The sequence below is a fragment of the Chroicocephalus ridibundus genome, chromosome 6, assembly GCF_963924245.1.
Source record: "Chroicocephalus ridibundus chromosome 6, bChrRid1.1, whole genome shotgun sequence".
NCBI classification, from domain to species: Eukaryota; Metazoa; Chordata; class Aves; order Charadriiformes; family Laridae; genus Chroicocephalus; species Chroicocephalus ridibundus.
Window position 1 is genome coordinate 22,555,727 of NC_086289.1, and position 23,383 is coordinate 22,579,109.

The 23,383-nt window shown below is 49.7% G+C and overlaps 1 protein-coding gene across 1 annotated transcript; it reads right to left on the bottom strand.

Annotated features, from left to right (window-relative positions):
* Positions 1–16,668: 16,668 nt before the first annotated feature.
* Positions 16,669–22,689, bottom strand: LOC134517187 (2-hydroxyacylsphingosine 1-beta-galactosyltransferase-like; the record flags this gene model as incomplete). The annotated part of the gene is made up of 5 exons (XM_063338438.1): positions 16,669–16,984; positions 18,118–18,337; positions 18,725–18,801; positions 18,995–19,134; positions 21,844–22,689. Coding segments are annotated over 5 exons (1,599 nt in total), but the record flags the coding sequence as incomplete, so codon positions are not given.
* Between the last annotated feature and the right edge of the window lie 694 nt (positions 22,690–23,383).

Here is a 23,383-nt window from a genome sequence, read left to right on the forward strand (position 1 = left end):
CCAAAGGGCAGTCCCCTGGGGAGAGGCTGGCTGCAGCAACCTGCCCTGCTGGCCTGACCCTGCCCAGTTTCTGTTGGGAAAGCTGTAAAACCGAGGTGGCTCTCCTGAGATGTACGTGCCCCAGGGGAACGTGCTGCTTCAGCAAAGGCAGGGGGATGCAGTGGGTTCCTCCAAGAGCCCAAGAAAGCTCCATGTGCAGCAGGGAAGCAGGACATCCCGACCCAGGGCAACCTCCGTTCCCTTCGTCCCCCCCACACTCCAAGGGGAAAGCACACCCCTAATGTTTTACTTTTCTCCTAGGGAAAAAAACAAAGCCAAAACACATCATCACAACAAGCTATCTTACTTGGATGAATAGGACAGGCAAACCTGGCACAACCCAGGTTTCTGCAATGTTGTTAGCATGCAGAGAGGAAGCAAGTTCTTTGCTAAGAAGGAATCCTCCCTAGGACATAGAGATCCCTCACAAGCAAAGCATATGAACCACTCGGTCTTTGCCAAAGCCTATTCCACAGGGAGCAGCTGCTGCTGGAGGTATTGGTGAGCAGATGCTGAAAGCAGTCACAGATATCAGCCCAGCTTCACTGTAACAAGATTATTCTTTGCTCTGAGCTAATCTAAAATGAGGGAGCCAAGTTACCCTGCACTGAAACAGCTACCACTGGAAGCACAACCACCATGTCTGCAACATACATTCAAATAAATATCTAGAACATAGATGCAGCGCATCCGAGACAAGACCATTCATTGTCACTTGGATCCTACCTTGCCACTGGGCACCAGCGCTGCTGAGGTAGCTTCAGTGGCTAGTCTCCGTGCTGTCCTGGAGCCTCCATCCAGCAGCCTTCCACCAAACGCATACCATTGTGCTTAACTCCCTTCTCCACCACGGCTCTTCCCCCTGAGGGACAAAAGAAGGGCCTGGGCCTCTCTTTAATATCATCCCCTCCACTGAGCCTGACTCACAGCTGAGTCCAACTCCTCTCCCTGATGACCCAAACCAGGTGGTGCCATAATCCTCTCCTACTCCTTGATGAAGGACCTGAGCTCTTTGCACACCTGATCCTTCCCCTCCACCCCTTCCACGCACCCTGCCCCTCCACCCGGTGCTGATCTCAAGCACAGGTGGGAACAGAGCAAAGCCAGAACAAGCATCTCTCATAAAGACCCAGCTTTGCCTGGAGAAGAAATTGAAGGGAGAATCAGCTTCCCTTTCACTTGGGTGACATGGCTATGGAGGAAAAGAAAATTCTCCCTTCTCTTCTCCCCAGCTGAAGCCAAAAGCAACACAAGTTCCTCCTTCCCTTTTAACTTGCTTTAGTAGCTGCACTTTACCTTGAGTAGTTTCTGTGCGGCTTTCGTTGTTCTCCATGTTGCTATGATGCTTGTGGAGATCCTCCACTTGTCTCACAGAGATGAGGTTCATTTGGGGTGGGGGTGCACAAGGCTGGCTACTGCTGACTGTTGCAGGATTCAGCAGATGAAAGATAAACCCAAACATACAGAGAAGAAGGCTGGCTCCAGCACACTGTTGTCATGATCCGCTGTTGGAGCCAGTGGGGAAAAGTCAAGACCTGGTTTAGGTACTGATTTTTCAGCCCGAGGTTTTCCATGCAGCCATTTCAATTAATGTTACACCAGACCAGTCTGAATTCTGAGCAGGACAGACTCAGCCAGTACACACACGGGGCAACTGGTGCATGCAAGTGTGTGGCCAGTGATTCTGCAGGCTGGCTAGTTGGTTCAAGTTTCTCCTTCCCAATCCTATATGGAGAAGATGATGGGGTCTGTTTCTGCAGTCAGAGGTATTGCACCATGTAGGATCCAGACCAGATGGCAAAACACACACCAGCTCTGAGCTGAGAGCGCTCTGTACAATGGCACCAAACAGCTGACACAACCTCGGGAAAACCTTAAAAGCTGCAGACACCAGAGATGGTCAACAGTAAATAATGAAGTGAGCAAGTTGGCAGCAGAGAGCCCTGGGAGAGGGATCCTGCTTTCCAAATGCCGCCTGCCTTCCTGATGCAGCTGAGCATGTACAGTCTCCCACTTTCCACTCCCTCCCCATGGGGCCAGGACATGGACATCATGCTCTCTGGTCCAGCACAAATACAGCAGGCGTCCTACAGACCTTCTCCAGGACGTCCCTCTCCCACAAGTCCCCAGTACCTCCCTAGCTGTATCTCCTTGGTACTGCAACCCAAAGAAGTGGTTTTTAGCAGAGTCCTGCTTATTCAAAAGACCTGTTAGGCAAGTAACTTTGTCACTGGATACTTCCCAATCTGCAAATTTAGCAAGTGCACATTCTCCTCCATCATCCAGGTCATTAATGGAAATGCTGAACAAAACCAGAGCCGGCACAGATGTCCCTGAACTTCACTCAACAGACCCCTTCCTTTTCAACAGTGAACTGTAGATAACTCTCTGGGTATAATTATCCAATGGGTTTTGTACCCATCCAACATCCCATCTACATCACGCTTAAGAGCCACTTAAATGGCAGCCAGGGCTCTTCCTCACCATGCCCTTACCCTGCCATAGAGGAAAATCAGATTACTTTGACCAGATTCTGTTCTTGACAAAGTCCATACGGCTCCTGCTCATCTCCACTGCTTACAAGTAGTGTGGTTATTTGTTCCAGCATTTTTTGGGTGATGGGTGGGTGAGTGAGAGGATTTAACGATCAGCAGTTCCTGGCTTTTGACCCCAGGCCCCATTTTGAAGGGCGGGGTACAAAGCTCGCATTTTACAGTCTCTTCATGCCTCACTGCAACCCCCCCCTGCCCCCAGCCATAGTTCTCATAGATAACAGCCCGTGTTTCTGGGATTGCTTTGCATGAAGTTCAGCATGCCCAGATGCTCTGGAAAAAAATTCCATTTCTCTAAATATTCTCTTGTTTGTGCTTTCCTTATTCAAGGCCAGTTTTTTACCCCCATCACAGCTTGTGCTATCCCTTTCCCCGTAGCCGTCTTTACCTAAAGGCTAACGCAAAGTGCACCCAACAGTGGGGTGTCCTCAGCAGCTCCCATCACTGTTTTCTCTCTCTGCTGAAAAGCAGCACGATGCCGTCCTCGGTTGGTCTCTTACTGTTCATACAGTGGAGAATTGCTTTCTTGCTTGGTGCCTGCTAGCTTGTACCACCATAACAGAGCCCCAAATCACAGGCTGGATGTGAACTTGCAGGTAGTAGAAACTGGGCTCAGGCAGACGGACAGCAGTGAGAGGTGGATCTAATTTCCGTCTCCACTGCCTTTTAGGCCCTGGTTGCGGCTGGGGGGGGGTACGTTCCTTACCGCCCGCAGCAGCGCCGAGGCCACCCCCCGTCCCCCGCCCGCCGGTGGGAGGGGAGCGGGCCGGGCGGCGGGTGACAGCAGGGGAGCTGGTGTCACCTAGCGGCCGCCAGCACCCAGGGCAGCCCGGGGCTGCGCGGGGATCGGGGATGCCGCGCTCTTGCCGGCGCCCGGAGGGACGGGAAAAGCCTCCCGGCAAAACCTCCGCTTCTGCCGGCCCCGCTTCGCCGGCCCTTGCAGCCCGGGGCTCCCTCTCCTCCCGCCCTTGAGGCCTTCCCCTCTGCAGCAGGTGCCCTGCCCCGCCCGTGCCAGGGCTGCAGGGGTGTCCTGCTCCCTGCATCCTCCCCGCGTCCCTCCGGCCGCCCCTAGGCCAAGCTGCTCCAGCTGCACAAGGGTCCCCAAAGGCGCCTTCAGCGGGGACCACGGCTCCCCCTCAGCAGCGACTCCCGCACGAGAGAGGCAACTAATTGCTGTGTGTGCCCTCAAAGTAAGAAAGAACAAAAATAGACAAAAACTCAAGATACATCCCCTCCAAAACAGGTCTGTTGGCTATTTCAGCTCACCGGCAACACATAGAAAAGGCTTTTCTCTTTTTCACAGGGTACCAGGAGGAGTCATTTCCACAAAGCTTCAGGGAAATAGCACTGACATGGGGAAGGAGGATGCCATTATTAGCTCCCTGAGCCCCAGCAAGCACCACCGCTTTCCTCACACCCGCAGCTCAGCGCTCCAGACAACTTACCAGCAGCAGCAATATAAAACACAGGAGAAATCAAAGTCTTCTCCTGTCTAGGTCTGAGCAATTTATTGTTATTTCTTGTTTAGCCAGAGAGAAGAGCAGGGTGAAGGGGCTGATGCTGGGCCCACAGCATGCATTCCCTGGGGAGGGCGTAGGGCAGGCGGGGTAAGGCAATCCCTCCTGGCAGTGTTGGAAAGGGAGTACCCTCCTTCTGGGAGGAGGGATGTGGCCTTTTGAAAAGCTGCAATGCCTCTTGGAGGGGGAGAGAGGGTCCCTAGGAAACACTCTCAGCAAATCCTCCTTCTGCTGGGGTGATTCCTGCCACATGAAAGGTTTTTCCTACCCCAGAAGCCTGCACAGATGGACCACCAGCAAAGAGCGCTTCCATAGGTGAACTTTTCTGGAGATGAAGAGCCCTGCCTCCAGCGCCTTGCTCTGCAGCGCTGAGTGAGGCAGTGCCGGCAGAGTGAGGGCAGCTGATCTCACCCCACACAGCAGCACCTCTGGAGCACCAAGAGCACGTCAGGCAGTTTAGGCAGAAAAGAGCAACTGTGAAAACACACCACTTCCTCAATGCTCTTGTGGTTGTGGTGATGCCTTGGCACAGCTGAGGGAGCCGTAAGCACGTGTGAGGTGAGAGCTAGTCGCTGCCTCACCAGGACCACAGCTGTCACAGAAAGTGCCCCAAACAGTGCCATGCAGGAGAGAGGTCACCCCATTACTCCCATGTGTTCACCATCCCCTCCTCTCTGAAGAGACCTCCCAAACATGGAGGGCAGTTTATTCCTCTTCCCCAAACACCATCCATCACCTCAGCTGCCTGCTTCTGCATTTCCCAAAGCAGGGGAAGGTGCTGCTCTCCTCCTACCCACCACCCTGGGAAGTCCAGAGCAGGAGCCCTGCTTGTCAGGGCACAGGCTGCTGACATCTCCCAGGGTGGGAAGTGTATCCCACAGCCCTGGGATAGCTTTCCAGCCCACTGCCTCGAAGGGCCAAGTCCCATTCACCAGCAGCCAGCATACCCCCAGAGGTGCTCCCAGCCAGGCTCAGGCTCCGAGGCTCATTTTGGCTTTATGAAGCACAGTGCCTTCGAGCAGCCACACGCTCAGTTCAGATGGTAAAACAGAAGCCTGGGTTTTTACCATCTCACTCTCATTTCTAGTTCCCTGGTGGTGACCAAAGTGGCTTGGGCAGCAGGACCAGCCATTGATGACTGCAGAAGGGGGAAACCCAGAGGGACACAGCCTGCCGGACACCTCGCTGTTGCTAACCCTCAGGAAGACACAGGATCAAGATGGAGAAAGCCACACTTCTCTCACAGTTCAGAACAAAGGTCAGGTATGAAAAAGGCGTCAAATAAATCAATGCATATACAAGAGCTGTATGTATCCATACTGAGTAGAAAAGGTGCTGATCTTGATGTAATTTCATATTCTTGACCTGGCATCAGTAGTGAAATTTTTTCATTTTGAAGTTACTTCATGGCACATTAACAAGAACCATGCCTCTCCTAGAGGTGGTCTGTCCATCTGTCTCTTAGGTGGTGGCACATTCAGTTAAGACGCAGGCGGAGCTTGTGACCACAGGTGTTTGGTACCACCTGAGCAGGCAGCTGGCAGCCCTCCCCAGGCGTCCCTGGCAGAAGAGAACCAGAGCAGCACATACAAAGAACATAAGCAGAGAGCAGGGATGATGCCCCCAGCATCCTCCTAGATAGCTGTCTTGCCTAGTAAAGCATAGCTTCGTCTGACAGGATGAAATCTCACCTGAGCAATCCAGATGTAGCTGTGACATTCCCATTATCCTCTTTTCTCCCAGATACCAAATACACCCGTCTGCACTGCCAGCTCTTGGGTGGGCTAGCACGCAGGCAGCTGCCAAGCCCAGTGTCTGGTCACTGGCACTGGCCTCAGAACCATCCACTGTTGGACTCAGGGTGGTTTAGAAGCTGACATGCAATGACATGCAATCTAAGTGATTTGCAAATAAACAGCTGAACTTATTTCCACGCATCACAGTGAATGGCACAGAGCTCAGCTGCTGCAGGTGAATCAGCAGAGCCCCAGCAATGCTTCACACACAACTGTTCTCATTCAGGAACATCAGGGCTGCAGTCCTGAACCAGTGGGAGAGAGGGACTTCATCCTTCTGTACTCCAGATGATCTGGGAGAAGACAGAGACCCTACGGAGCAAAAGGCTCCAACACCTTTGATCTGAGCCCATGATGGCTAGGTAGGACCTGAAAGAGAAAGGACAATTTCCTGAGGACCGTGAAATAAGGCTGTGGATCCTTCTGGAGAGGGGGATTCCCGTTATATTGCTTCTACAGTGTTCTAGAAATAAATCTTATTTGAGGTAGCCCTAAATACATTAAATGCTCATTTAAAGCTCAAATTGCTACTTACAACAAGAGTTTCAGTTTTCTGGTAAAGATTCGCTTTTTCGCAAATACACACGGTGGGAGGACTGGTTTCTGACATGGTGACTGAGCATCACCTATAGTCTCATTTGTCCTGTGGACAAGACTATAAGAAAATTGATTTTTACCCAAATATCACATTTTATACCCCAAGTCTTAAACAATTCCCTATACCAGGACAGTAAGCAACAAATCAACTACTTTACTGGTAGATAGCATGTTTGAGTTCTGCCAGGTCTGAAGAGCACGTAGGTGTTTGTTAAAGACTCCAGATACTCTCCAGAACGAGTAACAGCATGCCAAATCCTGGTAGGATCCAAGCGCAGGAAGCGGTTTCTAGGAAGACAGAGTAGATAATCTCTTTCCCAAGGATCAAACAGGCAAATTAACAAAAACTAAGCCTTCGGAAAGGTAAAGAACAACCAGCATCTATGGCTCCCTGGCCTTGCAGATCAATCAATTCCATAGCAAATGGCACAAAAAAGTCTTTACAGAGCAGAAGGATTTGAATGCGGTGCATGCATAGGGGGAGACAAGAAAGCAGCTATGCTAACTAGGACAGTGGCAAAACATCAGTGTGGGGGACAGGGACAGCGTGGGCATCGAGGTCTTCACTTGCTTGTTGGCTAGCTGACTCTGTAGTTGTCCTGTCCCTACCTGCTAACAGCGTTTCCCAAGCAGGACAAAAATCAAAGCAGGCCCACTGAATGGGAAGAGGAGGCCTCTCAGAAGGGACTACTTGGAGTCCTTACTAGTGCTCCAAGTTATTTCTTGCTCTCTGACCTAGTTGCTCTTACCACTGTGAAAGATCGCCAAAGAGAAAATAACAAAAGGGACAGCTAAGGTCCTAAGGGTTAAACAAAACGATGGTGACATCAAGAGCTGTTAACCCAAAGATGTTGAAATCTGCAATCACCCTTTGAATGAATGCTATCGCGGCTCTAAGCTAAGGGTTACAAATCCCATATGGAACACCAATGATGAAAATCACCTCTAAGAAGCTCTCTTGTTGGTTTTGTGGTAGCTTGTACCATTTACTAAACCTTTTGTTCTTTAAAGCCTGTAAGCAGGCCCACTGGTGTTTGGAAACAGTGATCAAGACAAGTGCATTAATTGAGCAGCTGGGCTTTTACCTAGAGTTGCTCTGTCTTCAAACTTCATTCTGAAAACAACAGTTGAATATACATACAAATCCAGAGAACGTGAGATTAGCAGAGAATTTGTCAATTTAATTCCTCAGTGTCTGTTTCACAGTTGAAAATTTAGAGGCTGAAGGGGGTCAGTCTGACTAGCTAACAAGTTCTTGAACAAACACATGTACAAAAATCCTATTGAAGGACTTCTAATTATGATCAAAGGTGTCCTTTAAACAACCTGATCAGCTACATCTTTATCACAGAAGTCTCAAAACTCAGGCTGAGTTTAAGAACCTCTACAGACATTCATGCATGTACCTATGTGTGTTTTCTGAACTGTTTGTTAAAGAGAGACTTTGTACAAAACAACATTCAGGATTTCTCAGCCAAAACAGGCCCAGTGCTTTAAACAAGAGTAAAATAAGCCACAGAACAATAACAACATTATTGCATTAACCAAATTCCCATCATGAGCCTACGTTGGTTATGGTGTGGAAGAGCTCTCCACCCTGCATTCTCAAACATACAAAGCACCTTCTCCTTTGCTAAGCCAAACAGAGAAGCCCCAGGGTCATTCATGCAGCCAGACCTTGCCAGTGGCTCTATGTTGGCCCCTCTCCACTTCATTATCCTCCTGCGCCAAAGCCCAATTAAGTCACCTGCACTTACAGTTAGTAGAAGTTACACCAACACCAGACACACATACTCTTTCCACCAGCTGAAGTCTATCAAGGCTGCAGAGTCTTGGCCTATTTGCCAATCCCAGGCAAAGTTGTGAGAGCAAAATGGAAGTTCAGCACTTTGCTTTGTAAAACCCACTGGCTACAGAAGTGGGATTAAAATGCTGTTCCTGTAACCGCAGCAGAAAGGGCTCATTTCTGTCTTTTCACCAAAACAAAACAGTCAGCATTCATCCTACTTGATTCTGTCCCAGGGACTACTTTGATCCCTGGTAAGGCTTTACTCACCGCTGCCAGCTACTTGCTTTCTTTTTTCATCTTTTTGGAGAACCCCTCATGAAAGCTCTTTGGAAAGTCCTCCTAACAAGAGCCCATGCTCCTTTATTCAGCGCCGACCTAATACAGTCAGAGGATTCCTTGGTTGGCAAGGTATGACCTGTGAAGGAGGACAGTCTTCAAGCCTTTGGTTTGACTTTTGGGGTTTTTTTCCAACCCATTCGGGCAAGACTTGCTGTAATACAACTTCCTTGATCAGACTCAACCTCTTCTTAAAATACAGGCGCTACTGGGAAACCATGGATGGGTTGTAATCCAAACACTGAGCTGTGAAACGTGTCTGCGTGCTGCCCAAAAGGTCTGCAGTTGTTTCTTCAGCTCCTCCCCGCTTCCTCACCCAAGCTACACGCAGGGAGAGGGTGGCCCATTTGACTCCGAGGAGCTAAGGCTGAACGAGAAAGCAGCTTGGCATCCAGAGCCAAGGCCTGAGGGAACGCACACAGGTCTGGAAGTGGGGGGTATTATAAAAACATGTTTCTTCTGAAACTTCTGAAACAAGAAGAAGGCCCTGAAGGCCACCTCAGCCAGACCTGGGACAAGAAGGGGGATGTTTTTACCGTTAGGTAGTTGCAGGCAGACTCGTGCCCAGCTCCAAGGGCTCTCCTCCCCACCGGCTCGACTTGTGCTACTTATAACTTCTCATCCCAGCCACGCTGCTTACAACTAATTATTTCACATTTCCTCTGAAGTGCCTCCTGGCCTGATCGTAATTCAGCCAATTTTTTTTTCTTTAAACTATCTGCAGTTACTCTCAGCTTTGTTCATTCATCTCCTGCCAAAATATGTCTTTAGCACCATCCCTCAATCTGCTGATCCAGGGGGCAAGTGAGAGAGAAAAGAGAGCAAAGTAATTAATTTTTAAGTTCACCTTTTGCCAATCTGTCTTTTGTTCTTGCTGAGGCCCTCAGCTTCTTGCCAGTTTAGTTTTAGTGAAAATTAACCACTCAACCCTTCTTCCCAGTCAGTTTAGACTTTAAAAAGACTGGCCTTACTAGCAGTCCATGCACTTCATTGGTGGGTTGAAGGCACAGCCATTAATGTTTCCCTGCCTAGAGTCCAAAATCCAGCCTCTGTTGAACTCGTATCATTCAGATTATAACACTGAGTTTACTACTTGCAGAGCATGTAACATTGTTTGTATATTTTCTCCTCTTTTTTAGCAAGATACACAGCTTAATCTGTATTGCCTTCAAGAATGGGTTAGCTATCATTCTTTTGTTACCTGGCATACTTTTCTAAGAGCAGACATTAGATATAAGGGGCTGCTTTTACCCTTGTGAACACTACCATTCTGTGCTCAGCAATTCTGATACCGTAAGCCAGCGATTAAGGACTCTCTAAGACTCAATTTTGGAGTGTTAGAAAGCAGACATTCTTCATTGCAGCGCTGGGCACACAGGGGATCACTCCGCCTAGTGTGCGTGCCGAGTTGCTCAGCTACACAGGTTATAAGCAATCAGAATTTACGTACTAATTACATTTCCCAGAATGATTAACATATTCATATTATCACCTAGAACTCATTAATATATGTAAATGTCCTTAACGCATGCGCATCCATGTCCATTGGTGGTCTTCCAGGGTCCTCTGGTGGTCGTCAATAGTCTTCCTCACCATGTCCACTGGTGAACTCGATCTTCGCGCATACTCAGTTCATCTTTTGGCTTAGTTTGCAACTCCTCTTCTCACAAAAACTAGCTTATTGTAGCATATCTCTCTGTCTATTCTACTCAAGGATACAATGTCTCAAGACTTCCTTTTATTCAACTAAACCTAGCAGATATCTAACCCATCCGCTTACAAAGCATTTCAAACTCAGCTACGTTGTTCCAGTAAGGAGGGAACCATATGTTCTTTTTCACTCAGTATCAGTAAGGCCTGCGGGACCTTCCACCCCAGTGTTTTGTGCTGTTCAAGGCTACTGTAGCACCAGCAACTGTATCAACTCCTCCAAACTCCCTTGTTCTCTCAGATTTCATAAAAGCAAAAAGTCATCTTGTTTTCTCTGAACTACTGCTAAATGGTTCTACACATCACTCTGAGCACACCCACCTCTTCTCAATCAAGCAGGATCACTCTGGCCTTCCAGGATTGCCAATCATGGAAGAAAACTCAACTCTGCAAAGCTCTTTACTGAGATTGCTGAGTTTTACACCAGCATGAAGTTTGATCGCAGAAGAGCTTGCCTTACAAGAACACATATAACTGAATTCAAAGGAGATGGGTTAGTCAACCACATCACTAGCATAGCACTGATACAAATTTATTATTAACTAATAATTCAAAAGTTTTCCCTAAGACTGCTACACAGCCATTACTGCTACAGCCACCACCAAGAGCAGCTGTAACAAGCTGAGAAGAAGCCAGGCCCAGCTGCATCCCACCTAGAATCTTTTATAGCAGCAAGTAGAGTGGCCCTGTTGGGGGTAAAGAGGCTCAGCTGGAGGGTCAGAGGCATCTTACCCAACAGCAGTCCCTGAGCAAGGCTGAGAGAAGAAGGAGGAGCTTTCTGAACCCAAATAGTCCCATCAGCTGTTGGGAGCAATTAGCTGCCCTCAGCTGTCCTGGGAGGCATGGTGCCAGGTCCCCAGCTGGCTGGGTGGTGCAGGAGCGCTCATGGTGTGTGTAATGTCACCCTGGCGTTTGCAAGTCTTTGGGGAGCCCTTCCAAAGCACAGCTTGGGAGGGACCACGGGTCTTTCTGTTGTTTGAGATCATGCCTTGCCCGAGCGCCCGGGAGAACGGCTGCTTTCCATTGCCCTGCCTTTGGGGCTTGCTTCCTTCCCTCTCCAGACAAGCAGGGGCTGGTGTAATGATAATTCCCTGTTCCTGGGAACAGGGGTGGTTATAGGTATGAGGAGCAAGCCCTGCTGTGCAGCTCCACCTGCTGTGACACAGCCCCAGGAAGGTCCCTGGGGGGACAGGAGGACGTGTCCCCTTCAACAGCGGTCTCAGTGGCAAATGGTCACTGCTGGGGACTGGACACCCACAGAGCTTGGGCTCATTCCCTTCCTCCGTGGGAAGTATTTGCAATGTGCAAGCATCAGAGGAGAGCATTGCCTACGGTCTCAAGAGCGTCAAAGAGATGCGTGGGGACCACGAGGGAGAGGTCCATGGGTGGAGTCTGCCTGTCGGATGAGCTTGGCTGGGGCACAGCCACGCACAGGTCCCTGCATCAGGCAACAAGAAGGGTTTCCTGGCACAGAGGTGCTCTTTGCTCACTGTCATTTAATGATGGGGTGAGTCAAAATCACCGTCTTTGAGGAGCCCGTCTTCCTTGAGGCTTTCCTCTCACAACTGGGGTGATTTCACGCTCACCTGCAGAGGGAGACGGCTCCTCTTGATTAGCCAAATTTTGTTGACACAGTTTGGTGCCGCCACCTTACCAGGCTGGAAAAACCAGCTGCGGAGCTGACGTGGCCCTGCTGCGGCCCACAGCCGGGGTCTCCGGGAGGGATGCTGCCAGGGGGCATGCCAGGACCCTCCCGCATACAGAAGCACTGGGGGTGAAGCAGCAGTAGCTCGTTAGCTGTCTGCAAAGTTGTCCTGGTTTGAGCGACAGAGGACTAATTTCTCTTGTAATGCTTGAGAAAACCGCACTTTTAGAAGACTCTAGTGTCTGAATTTGTGAAAATATTTACTTTATAGCCAGCTATGGTATGTGGGTTTCAAGGTCTCAGTGTTTTTGAGCCTTGTCAGGTGCAGGGATGAGGAGGAGTGGGACGCAGGCACTTGACCCAAGCTGGCCAACAGGATTATTTCATACCATGAACGTCACATTCAGTATAAATTAGGAAGTTTGCTGGGAGGTTTTCTCTCTCCCTTGATGGCGGCTGTGCACAGAACTTCTTGCCCCAGCGCAGGACCCCTGAGCCCTTCCCTTCCTCCCAAAGCCGCAGCGCTTGCAATGTCTGACATTTGCTGTCACCTGCTGGGAGCGCACAGCTTCCTACTGATAGAATGGACTGAGTATAACCCTTGTATGTTGGTATTGGGATCAATACTGGTTCTTTGGTATTATTAATGTTAATTATTTAGTCTTATTCTATTAAATCTGTTTATATTTCAATCCTCAGGTTTCCTTGTTTTTTTCCTGATTCCCCTTCCTGGGTGGGGAGGGGTCATTGGGTGATAGAATAATTGTCTAAACAATAATAAATTGTTGTGGGTTCCTCAAATTGTAACAGAAGTCCTGCAGGAGAGCAGCGTTTGAGGCAGTGCCAGGCCCTCCTCTGTGCTCCAGCATTCCATCGGCCACTGATGCTGGGCTGGGAGGGGGGTCGCCACAGGAGCCGCGGGAGCGTGTGGCTTCACCCTGTCCCCAGCAAGGAGCTGCCCCCAGCCCAGGCTTTGGGCAGAGCTGCGTAGACACCCCCTGGAAAACATGCTCATTTGCAAACCCAGGGTTGTCTCAAGCCCGGGGATGGCTCCCGCTGGCAGGGCTGCCCTGCCTCAGCATCCAGCAGGTTTGTGAGGAGCTGCCAGGGCTGGGCAAACCTGAAAAGCTGGCTCATGTGTGCCCCGAACGCCTCCCTGCCCGCAGAGAGAGCCACTCGGGGCCCCGGCAGGGAGCTTTGCAGGCAGAAGCCAGACTGCCAGGCTTTCGGCATCCCGCTCCGGCCCCCACCCCGGGCCTTGCCAAGAGCAAGACGGAGGGGCAGGAGGCAGCTCTGCACCGCGCAGGGCTCAACGGGGCTTGCAGCTCCTGGGGAAGGCTTCTTCAGGCCTCGAAAAAGCATTGACTCGTGACCTCCTACTTTTCCTTGAGGGGGGAAGAGAAAAAGAAAAACAAACAAACAACAAAAAAAAAGGCTTGTTCCCTGCTTGCTGCCTCATAAACCATGGTTTTAATTTCCTAAGTTATGCCACAGCCCTACCTGCCCGCTTCAGTGCCTGTGACAGGGGAGGGCACATGGTATCTAAGAAGCACCTTGCCCAGAAATCGTGTACCAAGCTGCAGGCAGAGCTGCCTGAAGGGTAAAGCTCACCTACAGCCCTTCCCCCACCAGGGCTTTTAATGCATGTGACAGGCTGCTCATTATTCATAATTGAACTTAATAACCAGCTTAAGGCTTTGTTATACTTTCCTTCTGTATTCAATACTGAAAGAATAACAAGGACAAAAGTAAAAAGAGAAAGCGCTCTCGTTAAAAGACGAGAGAGATATATTGGGATATATCCAAATACTTCCAGAACCTGCCCCCCATAACTCAAAGAATAGCTCCTGACAGTCTCTAAGCCTGAACACAGCTTTTCCTGGGGAAGACTCTTCACTTCAGGGATGCTTTTTTGAACATCCACTTCTTACTCACAGGATCCTTGGGCAGGTTTGCGCTTTGCTCCATTAAAAATAGTTCTCACCAAATTGTTGAATCATTTTTTAATACGCTATATATATTTTGACTCTCTGGGTAGACCTGCCTCCTAACTCTGCTCTGCTTTGGAAATGAAAGGAGTCATGAAAAGCTCAAGGAGTTAAGGACATATCTGATAGGAGACACCACACTAACGCTGCATGTGGTGCTAGCTTGAACGTCTTTCTGAAATTGTGACTAGCAAGAAGGCAGCATCCCCAGTAAGCTGGAAAATAGACTCAGGTTCGTGTAAGCCCACATAGGCTCCTTGGGTCTTAAACACATTTCTCTCTGCTTTTACTTGCAAGCAAAACAACGTGCAGGTCTCTGGCCCCATCGGGCCATGGTGCTCCTGTTTCCTCTGCAGTGCCGGCACTGGTGATCCGCATCCGGCCTGGAAGATTTTGCTGGGAAAAGCTGATGCTGGTACCCTCTCCCACAGCACCTCCAAGGCTGGAGATGACTGCTGTGGGAAACGGCCAAATTGAAGCCTTTTGCCACATGGCCGGGCTGTGGGGGATGGAGAGAAGCCACATAGCTGAAGCATCGGTTTGCAAACACGGTGCATTTGTCCCCTTGCTCCTTTTTCTTCTCTTTAGGCTCAAAGCAAACCAGCTCTGCCACAAAGCCACAGGCTTCCCAACTCACTTGCTACATCCAGGCTAATCTAAATAGCCAAACTCTCACATAGGCAGCGGTAATGATCTCCCTCTTCCACCTCCACGCCCTTGTCCACTCTCATCTGCCAGGAGATGACAACAGAGCCACCATAGGACAACTGGCAATGAGCAGACATGCTGCAAAACTTGTACCAATATCTCCCCCCCCCGACCCTGCAAAAAAAAACCAACAAAAAAACCCAAACAGCATCAACCTTTAAATTTCAGTTCACAGGCAGAAAGGTACCAGGTACCCAGTTTCTACTACTTATCTACAATCCCTGCTTTTCCCTTGCTACCTATTTATTAGCAGCTCTCTGTGCTCTGATCTCCACCCACCCCACATTGGAGACGATTAGACTCCACATTCTCAGCATGAAGCCACATGGGACTGCTACCGAGCAAGACTGATGGGTTGCCATGCCCACCACTGACCATGGCCAGGCTTTGGCATCCCAGGAAGCCGCAAGAAACTCCAGGAAGAACGACTTCTGCGATGGGATAGTTACAGGTCCCAGCTTAGGTCTATGGGCTCTTATCATCCATCCCTGATAGCAAATGGGATTCTCATCCAGCGCCTTCTTCACCGCAGCCCCTCTGCAAGCTGAGGGTTGGGGAGGGAGGGAAGCACCGCCAGGACTCAGAGGAGCCACTGAGTTTGGCACTGTCCCAACCCAGAGCATCCCAGGAGCCCAGCCAAACTACTGTTGGCTAGGTCGCACGTGGCAATGCGCCTTTCATCTGAAAGGAGAAACACATGCAATAGCAAGCAAGAGCAGAGCCTGGAAACACCAGTGAGGGCAGCTTTGGCAATGAGGTTACTCTCCAGCTGGTGCCCAGCACTCTGATTGCCCCAGCCGAGAGCACAGAGTGGAGCCCATGACCCTCAGCATGCACCATTGCCAGTTGGACCATCAGCCACCGCTGCCGGTGGGTTCTGCAATTGCACCCAAGCATGGGTTTGCCTTAGAAACCAGGGTGAGCAGAAACACATGGTATCACTCCAGACCATGCCCCCAAGCCGGGCACAGTATGACTGCTCACTTTGAAATGAGCAGACATGTCTGTTTTCTTCAGAAAGAGCAGAGCTTGTTGCTTCTATAAACGTACTGTATGGCTCATTGCCTATGACCAGCTCTCCAAGCTACTGGCTGCTCTTCCTGTGGTCCTGGCACTTGCATCTGTTCCAAATTCTTCTTTTATCACATGTTTGGAGTCTCCATGGGCATGGGGGTGAGTGTCATATGCTGGCAGAGGAGGAAAGGCACTGCCTGAAATCCTGTGGGAAGACCAAAACAAGTTGCTGATGGAGGTCTGGAGGGGTCCAGAGCTACGTGGAGACCGTAGCAGCAGTGACAAGAAGAATAAAGGGCTTTAATCTTGCTTGAACAACATGCCGAGAGAACTGCCACACAGGGGAAAGAATATAACTTTATTTAAAAAAAAAATAATAATAATTTAGCTCAAACACAAACAGGATTGCAGAGGGTTGATGGAAGCAGGAAGCACAATATTTACGCACAGAACTTAAACCAGACCGATTTCATTCTCTTGTAGATGATACTTGCAGTGCCTTTCCCTGTCCACAGCTCTACTTCAGGTCCTCACCTGCACATAAAGGAATCCTGACTCCCGGGGCTCTTGGTAACAAGGCAGAGGAGAAACGGTGTCTGCCATGCATGAAATGCTATTCCTACACCTCCAGAGCCTCCATGGAGATCCAAAAAGCCAGAAGAGCAACACCAGCATCTAAACCAACGTGCAATAGAAAGGGAACAACTTGCACTCCTCCCTGGAAGTCTACCTACCCATGCCCCATTCCCAGCATCCTGGCCAAGTGCTTCCACCCACGCCTGGATTCGCGCCCCCGCCCACAGGTGCTGTACACAGAGGTGTGCACGCAGGACTTCGCAATACTCCTCCCTCCCCCCGCACCATTCTTCTCATCCAGACCTCTTTCACCTCTCTCCGTGCCTGCGTGCCGTACATTTCTTGGCACAGCAGCAGTTCATTTCACAGTGACAGGATGTGCCCTGGAACACGCCGAGCCACTACTGCAATTTCTTCTCTTCTGTGAAGTGGCCTTTCATGCAATTGCCGTTCTGGTACACAGGGCTGGCCCCCTTCCTTCTGCACCATGCCACTGATTTGTAGAGGACGAATCCAATACCGGCCAGACACAGCAAGAGAAGAGCCAAGATGTCCAGGCAGAAGTACTCATACAAGGAGAGGTCGTAGACAGCTGGGCGAAGAAAGGGTGCCCCATCGTGACGAAGGATGTACTCCAGCCAGTACACTGTCCTATTGAGAGCGTGCATTGGTCTGTCCAGGTGCAGAGCTGAGATGAGCTTGGCTGCTTTTCTGTAGCTGCAAGGGAAGACGACAAGAAGTTATCCTTCTGACAGGAACTTCACAGCTGAGAAGTGGTCCAAGATGTCCAGTGGTGCTTTCAAGTTCCAAATGATACCTTGGGAGAGGGGCAAATTTCTTCCACCATTCTCTTCCTACCTGCCTCTGAAAGCCTCTCCGATAGCAATCGTTAGCCATGGCAGCACAAGCCAGAGTGCATTGTACTTTTGTGTATTTTTAACAAGACCGGCAGTTCAGGTCTCAAGTCCCTGCTCAGTGGGTTCATGTGGATTGTTGCTTTCTGGGGGGAGTTTGCACCCAAAGACCTCACCCAGCATCAAGCAGCAGTTGAATACTTGCATGCTCTAGTGAAAAAGATTGTAGGGGTTGGGGTTTTTTTTGTTTTTGATTTTTTTGTTTTGTTTGCTTTTTTTTTTGTGTGTGTGTACGGTTGGACTCAATGATCTCAAAGGTCCTTTCCAACCATGAAGATTCTATGATTCTATGATGACTGGCCAAATCCTTCAAGGTACCGAGTTGCAATGCCTTAACAACTGACACTGAGGTGAGGAGTTGAGAGCTCCTTATAGCTAATAAAAAAACAATAATCAAGCTCTTGGACAGCATTTCAAACACCAGCAGTTGCACGTGTGCTGTTAGAAGGTGAGAGCCCTGCCTCGCTGTGCTGCAGCGGATCCAGGAAAGGGCAGAGTATCTGGCTGTCAGAAGGAACAGATGGAGCAGTACCTGCGGTCCAGTGCCTGCGCTAACTCTTTGTACAGAAAGCTGTTTGGAGAAGACCGGGGATATCCCAAGGTGAGGTTGTGATCTCACTTTCCCTGATGACACACTGGCATTAAAAGGAGAAGAGGTTTGTGCCTCAGCATCTCAGAAAGCCTTCTGAGAAAATTACAGTCAGAGCCAAACAGGACTAGATTACGCTCTCTGACAGCAAACGTTGGAGTGTCTCCTCCTGGACCGCATCTCAGGATTTCAAGGCACTAGCACATCTGGCCAGCTGAGCAATACTTGTAACTCTGCTTGGTCCAGAAGCCACCACAGGCTGTGTAGATAGGGGTCAACACAAAGACACGCTGGTCCCTACGTATGGACTGCATCAAGGAAGAGCTCGATGCTTCCAGATGCCTCACCTGGGGTCAGAGATAACTTTGACAACGGCCTGGTAAAGATCCTCCTCTTTTACTCTACTCCAGTCCATGAGGATGCCCATGCCCTTCGCCTGCACTCTGGTCATGATGTCAAACTGGTCCCCGTAGAAAGGAAATCCCACCACTGGCACACCGTGATAAATTGCTTCAAACACACCGTTCATCCCACAGTGGCTGACGAAGGCTTTCACATTGGGATGGCCTGCAGGCAAAAAAAAAAATAGCAGCAGGTCAGTGCCTCCCATGCTGAAACAGGGCTACCAGTGGCTTCCTCAACACACAACCTTGACGTCTGTTTAGGGAAAACCAGGCATGCTGCGCAGAGAGGGAGCTACCCTTTGGGAACACACCTGGATTTCAGCAGCCCAAAACTTGACGAGTAGCACCTGGAGGAGGAGGGAGAGAGGGGCCAAGATGCAGCCTCAAGCAGGTGTTAGGTGAGGACCATGTTTTGTACAGTTCAGGCTCGCAACAAGCAACAGACTTAGACCCACACAGGTGCTGTTGTCCTTGTATGCCTTTTCTGTGGTTTGGGCTAAACTCCAGGGATGTTGCTGGCGGCGCACACACACACACAGCCCAGCCTTACCTAGCAGGTCGTTCTGGGGCAGCCACCCCATCATCAGTGTATTCTCACCCAGGTTTCTTGGCTTCTGCCCGAAGTATCTGTGGGAGGAGGTAAAGGACGGGGGGGGGGGGGGGAGGGGGGGGAAGAAAAAGGAAAAAGAAACACAAAAAGAACAATGATAAATTCAGTCAGACTAAGAAATGGAAAGCAAATTCCATGTTTTGAGATGAATTGTCCCTCCACATTGATTTTCATCTAACTCAAGTTAAGAGGAATCTCGTTCCACCTCACCTCCACACCACCCTTTGTGGGAGGCGAGCAAACGCGCCAGCCATCTTCTCCACCAAGTCGCTCGGAAGAGCTCGGATCCCAATCCCGAAGGAGACAACAACAACACCTGCATCTGCTGCTTCCACCCAGAGACGCAGACCCTGCAGGCAAAACACACAGAGCTGCCTTGAAGTCTTGTTGGAGAAAGGCCCTTCCCACTGTTGCCTCTGCCAGTAGAAAACTATCTATGGAAAGGATGAAGCCAAATCCACCCGGAGCACAAAGCTACGTGGTTTTGACCAGGCAACAAACTCTAAAACCGCTGTGATTTCTGCAGCCAGCCCGGCAGAAATTACTTGAGGACCTGCTGGGCTTGGGAGCTTGCAGGGAGGTGTCCAAAACTTGCATTTCATAGCATTACCTCCTGCTTCAGAGGTAACGCAATTCCTCTTTGGCAAGGAGGTCTCTGAAAACGTAGGGCCCACATAGGACCAGCCAGAGCAGTGAATGGAAATTGGAGTAAAAAGAAAAGGCCTGTCAGGGTCTCTAGCTGTAGGCTGATACAACAGACAAAACATCGTCTGGGCAGAGTGGGGAACAACATCTTGCTGGTGATTCCCAACAAACTCTCCGATGTTGAAGGCTTCTGGAGGTGACAGCAGGTTTTGCCATCCTGCCAGGAGACTTCTACCCATCCTTGACAGCTACTTGCAGGGAGCAGATTTAGTGTTTGGTCATTAGGCAGAGAGGTAGCTACAGCTCCAGGAAAAAGCACAGCTGTTTGTCCTTCATTTACTTGTAATGCTACATAAACAGATGTGTACCTAGAACAGAGTCCGTACTTTTTTCAACTGGGGCCAGAAGGCTGCATGATGAAGAAATCAGCCACCACAGCTGCTGTGGAGCAAACACAGACTATTCCCTTTTATGCCAGGCTGGGCTGAGCCTATTTCTCATTAGGGATTCCGTCCTCCTTCAAGTTTTTCAGGTATCACAGTCAGGAGCGTTTTAGGGAAGTTTCCTAAAATCTTTCTTTGAATACGAACGCTTCCTTGAAATAAACACTGTAGAAGAACATGAAGGGCAAAAAAATAGTTCTTCCTGTTATTAAAGGAGAAAAAAAGGATGATTAATTCAGAATATCTTATTAGTAGTAGTCTACAGGTTGGGGGATCATGGTACAGAAGAGTTACAAAGCACGTTTTAGTGTTACTTTCTGTGGATGTTGGTCCTTTGTCATATGCTTCAGGGACTCAAACCGAACTTTGCAGAAGAGCTTAAAAAGACCTAAACCAACCCAGCAACCAAGAATCCAAAAGTTTTCATGTTACAATGACCCATAAAACAGATGATTATGTTATCCATTATAATTGTGCCTTAACCTTTGACTTTCAGAAATAGCATTCAAGTTGCCAGGGAAGCATGGCTGACCACCGAAAGTTCTCACCATCTCTCAGGTACATATCTATGTTTTACTGTGTCCTAATTAAAGGAACTCACAATCATAGTGTTTCAAATATGAGGAAATAAACACCTTAATTACGTAACTCTGCTCCAGTTCAGATGGGAGATTCCTTAAGCTACACCTAGACCTACAGAGGCCCTCTCTTCTGCTGTCATTCTGTAACCTGGGTACGCACATGCCTGACTGCTAGCATGACAGCCGCCGCCTACTGCAGGGCTCCGGGCTTATCTCCATCATTCTTCCCTTAGGCACCCTGGGATCAGTTCTGGAAGCTGCGAAGCACATGAGTAATGCCCCAGCAAACAACTCCCTTCTTTATAAGGCAGGTGTGTACGTGGCCAGGTTGGACCAAGCCAGTGTTTTGCAAGACCTGTGAGGTAGCTGCTCTCTGACACAGCTTTTGGAGCACCCTACATGCATTGCATTACCTGCATGCAGTGCCACATGGGAGAGGGCGATGTGCAGCCATACGCATATGAAAAACTTTTGTTCTAAAGCACCTGACCTCACTTTTTCCTTTTAACTGAAAAAAAATCAGCACGCAAAAAATTGTCTCTATTAAAGCTGCCATGAGAGATCTTGACAGGCCTCTGATCATTTGAAACTTGAATCTTATCTCCATTTCAGACCTTCAGTTGGGACACCAGGACAACCCAACTGTCCGAGTGTCATTATCCAGTTTCTACTTTCCCTCAGTGTTTGGAAGAGCAGTAAGGTAATGGGAGGAATGGCAGACAGGTCCTGCACTGTTCCAACACTGTCTTCAGTTGGAGGCTTCAAGCGCTTGTCCCTCTGAATTTATTACTGGGGATAGTGAGGTACAGGCCAGAGAAAACCTCTGGGATGCCTGGGGAGTTTTTCCTCAGGGCTGGACCTTGAGAAAAAGGGGATGTTCAGTTTTGTACACATTGGGATTCCACACTGAATTTGATGAGGGAAAAAGCACAGCTCTCCTCTAGGAGTTCTTAAGACTACAAGCTCAAGAGCAGAAACGCCCTGCAAGAAAAAACAGGATTAAGGAGGAAATTCTGAATTTACATAAATCAGTGATGAAGCAATGAAGACTACTTGTTCTTCCCATTTCCACTTCAAGTATAGGAGCAAAAAACTACTCATGATGAAGTCCTAGGGGCAACACTGCCAATTTAGGACTTCCCCACACCATTTTACACGGACAGCAAAGCCAAATCCTGCTTCAGGGTGGACAACTTAATTCTACATCCTCCCTGCAACCTCACAGCCCTCAGTGCTCCCTGTCTCCCTGCTGCAGCCAGGCACCAAAACACAGCAGCTTTCCAGGCTGCTGGGGTGTCAGAGCGTTCACAAGGCTCTTCAAAAGCAGAGTCGCACTGAGTAACTCCCCAGGTTCATGTGCAATCCCAGCTCAAAGCTTCCCTGCACTTACCACTGGGAGGGGCTTTGCAGGCTCAGCGAGGATCCCCCCTGTGAAAATGACATGGGGGAGCGTTGGCCGGGGAAAGTCCAGCACCACATCGTTGCAGAGGAAGAAGAGGCTAGTTCCATGGACAAGGTCCAACATGGATGTCTTTGGCTCCACTCTGTGCTTGTCCATGAGACGTTCAAACTTGGGCAGGATGACCAGCTTTGTGGCCACGCGAGTGATCATGTAGACTAGGAGATTCCAAGTCCTACCAAAGAAGTCCATCCTGTCTGTCATCAGGGAATTGAATTCGGGGACATAGGCAATGGGGGAAGTTGCACCAATCTCCGCTGGGAACCAGAAACCAGTGGAGATCACAGCATATTTGACATGGAGAATGTGGGCCAGGATAAAGCCACACATCTCATTGGGGTCCACCAACAGCAGGTCAAAGTGCTCATGCTGGAGTTTCTGCAGAAGGGTAGAGTTTCCCAGCACTAGGTCACAGTTTTCCAGGTACTTCTCCAAAAAGGAAAACATCTCCAGAGAGGTCATCTTCCCTTGGAAGACACGCTTTATCTTCTCCTGCACCCAGGCATCTGCGCTCTCGGTGCTGAAGATACCCCAGTACCTCTGCATGCGGAAGCCGGGCAGGTAGGTTTCCACATCCCGACCCTCATGAAGAAGCAGCACAGGGTCATGGCCCCGGTCAGTCAGTGCCTCCGCCACTCGCATGAAGACTCGCAAGTGGCTGTCGAAGACTATGGTGGGCATGATCAGCACCTTGGCACAGTGACATGGCTCCAGACTGAGTGCAGCCAGTAGGAAGAAAAGAGCAGCAGGGCACGGTAGCACCTTCATCACTGCAAGGAGAGAAACATGCCATTAACATGGTATGAAATGCTCTGTCATGTACTCGGGCAACTAACAACCGGGATTGTAGCTGCAAGCCAGAAGCTCATGAGCTGGGAGAGGAGAGCAGTATGGAGTTTATCACTGGGGAAAAAAAAAACAAACCCACAAATGTAACAAAAACAATAGAGAAAAAAGGACACAAAAATAAAAAAAACCCAACAAACAAAATCAGATATCACGGTGTACCAGGGGAGTTTTCCAGAAATTCAAAACCTCTTCTCTGTGCTCTTAAGGGTCAAAAACTAGCAGACTGACTTGCAGAGCAGGAGAGCGGCTGGAGGAGCTCTGCTGGGTGACAGCACCAGAGACACTCGCTGCTCAGCCCCCGGTTACCGCTACAGAACCAGCACAGCTGGATTTCATTTCTATTTCTGCCCAGCCAGAACGGCTGGTTCCCTCTGAGCCCTTGATGTCTGCGTGAGCTCGCTGGGAGGCCTGCGGAGCCCGGGGGGAATGCCTGGAGGCACACTCCGGCTTTGGCCCTCACCAGGCTGGCATGCCACCTCGCTCAGCACAGACGGGGCGGGAGCGAGCCCAGGTCACAGCAGGACCCTCCCAGAGGAACAACAATCCCGGAGAGCACGTCAGGGGTCTGGATGGAGAGCTGCTCCACCACAGATCAGCCATGGGAGGACGGGGAGGCTCAGGG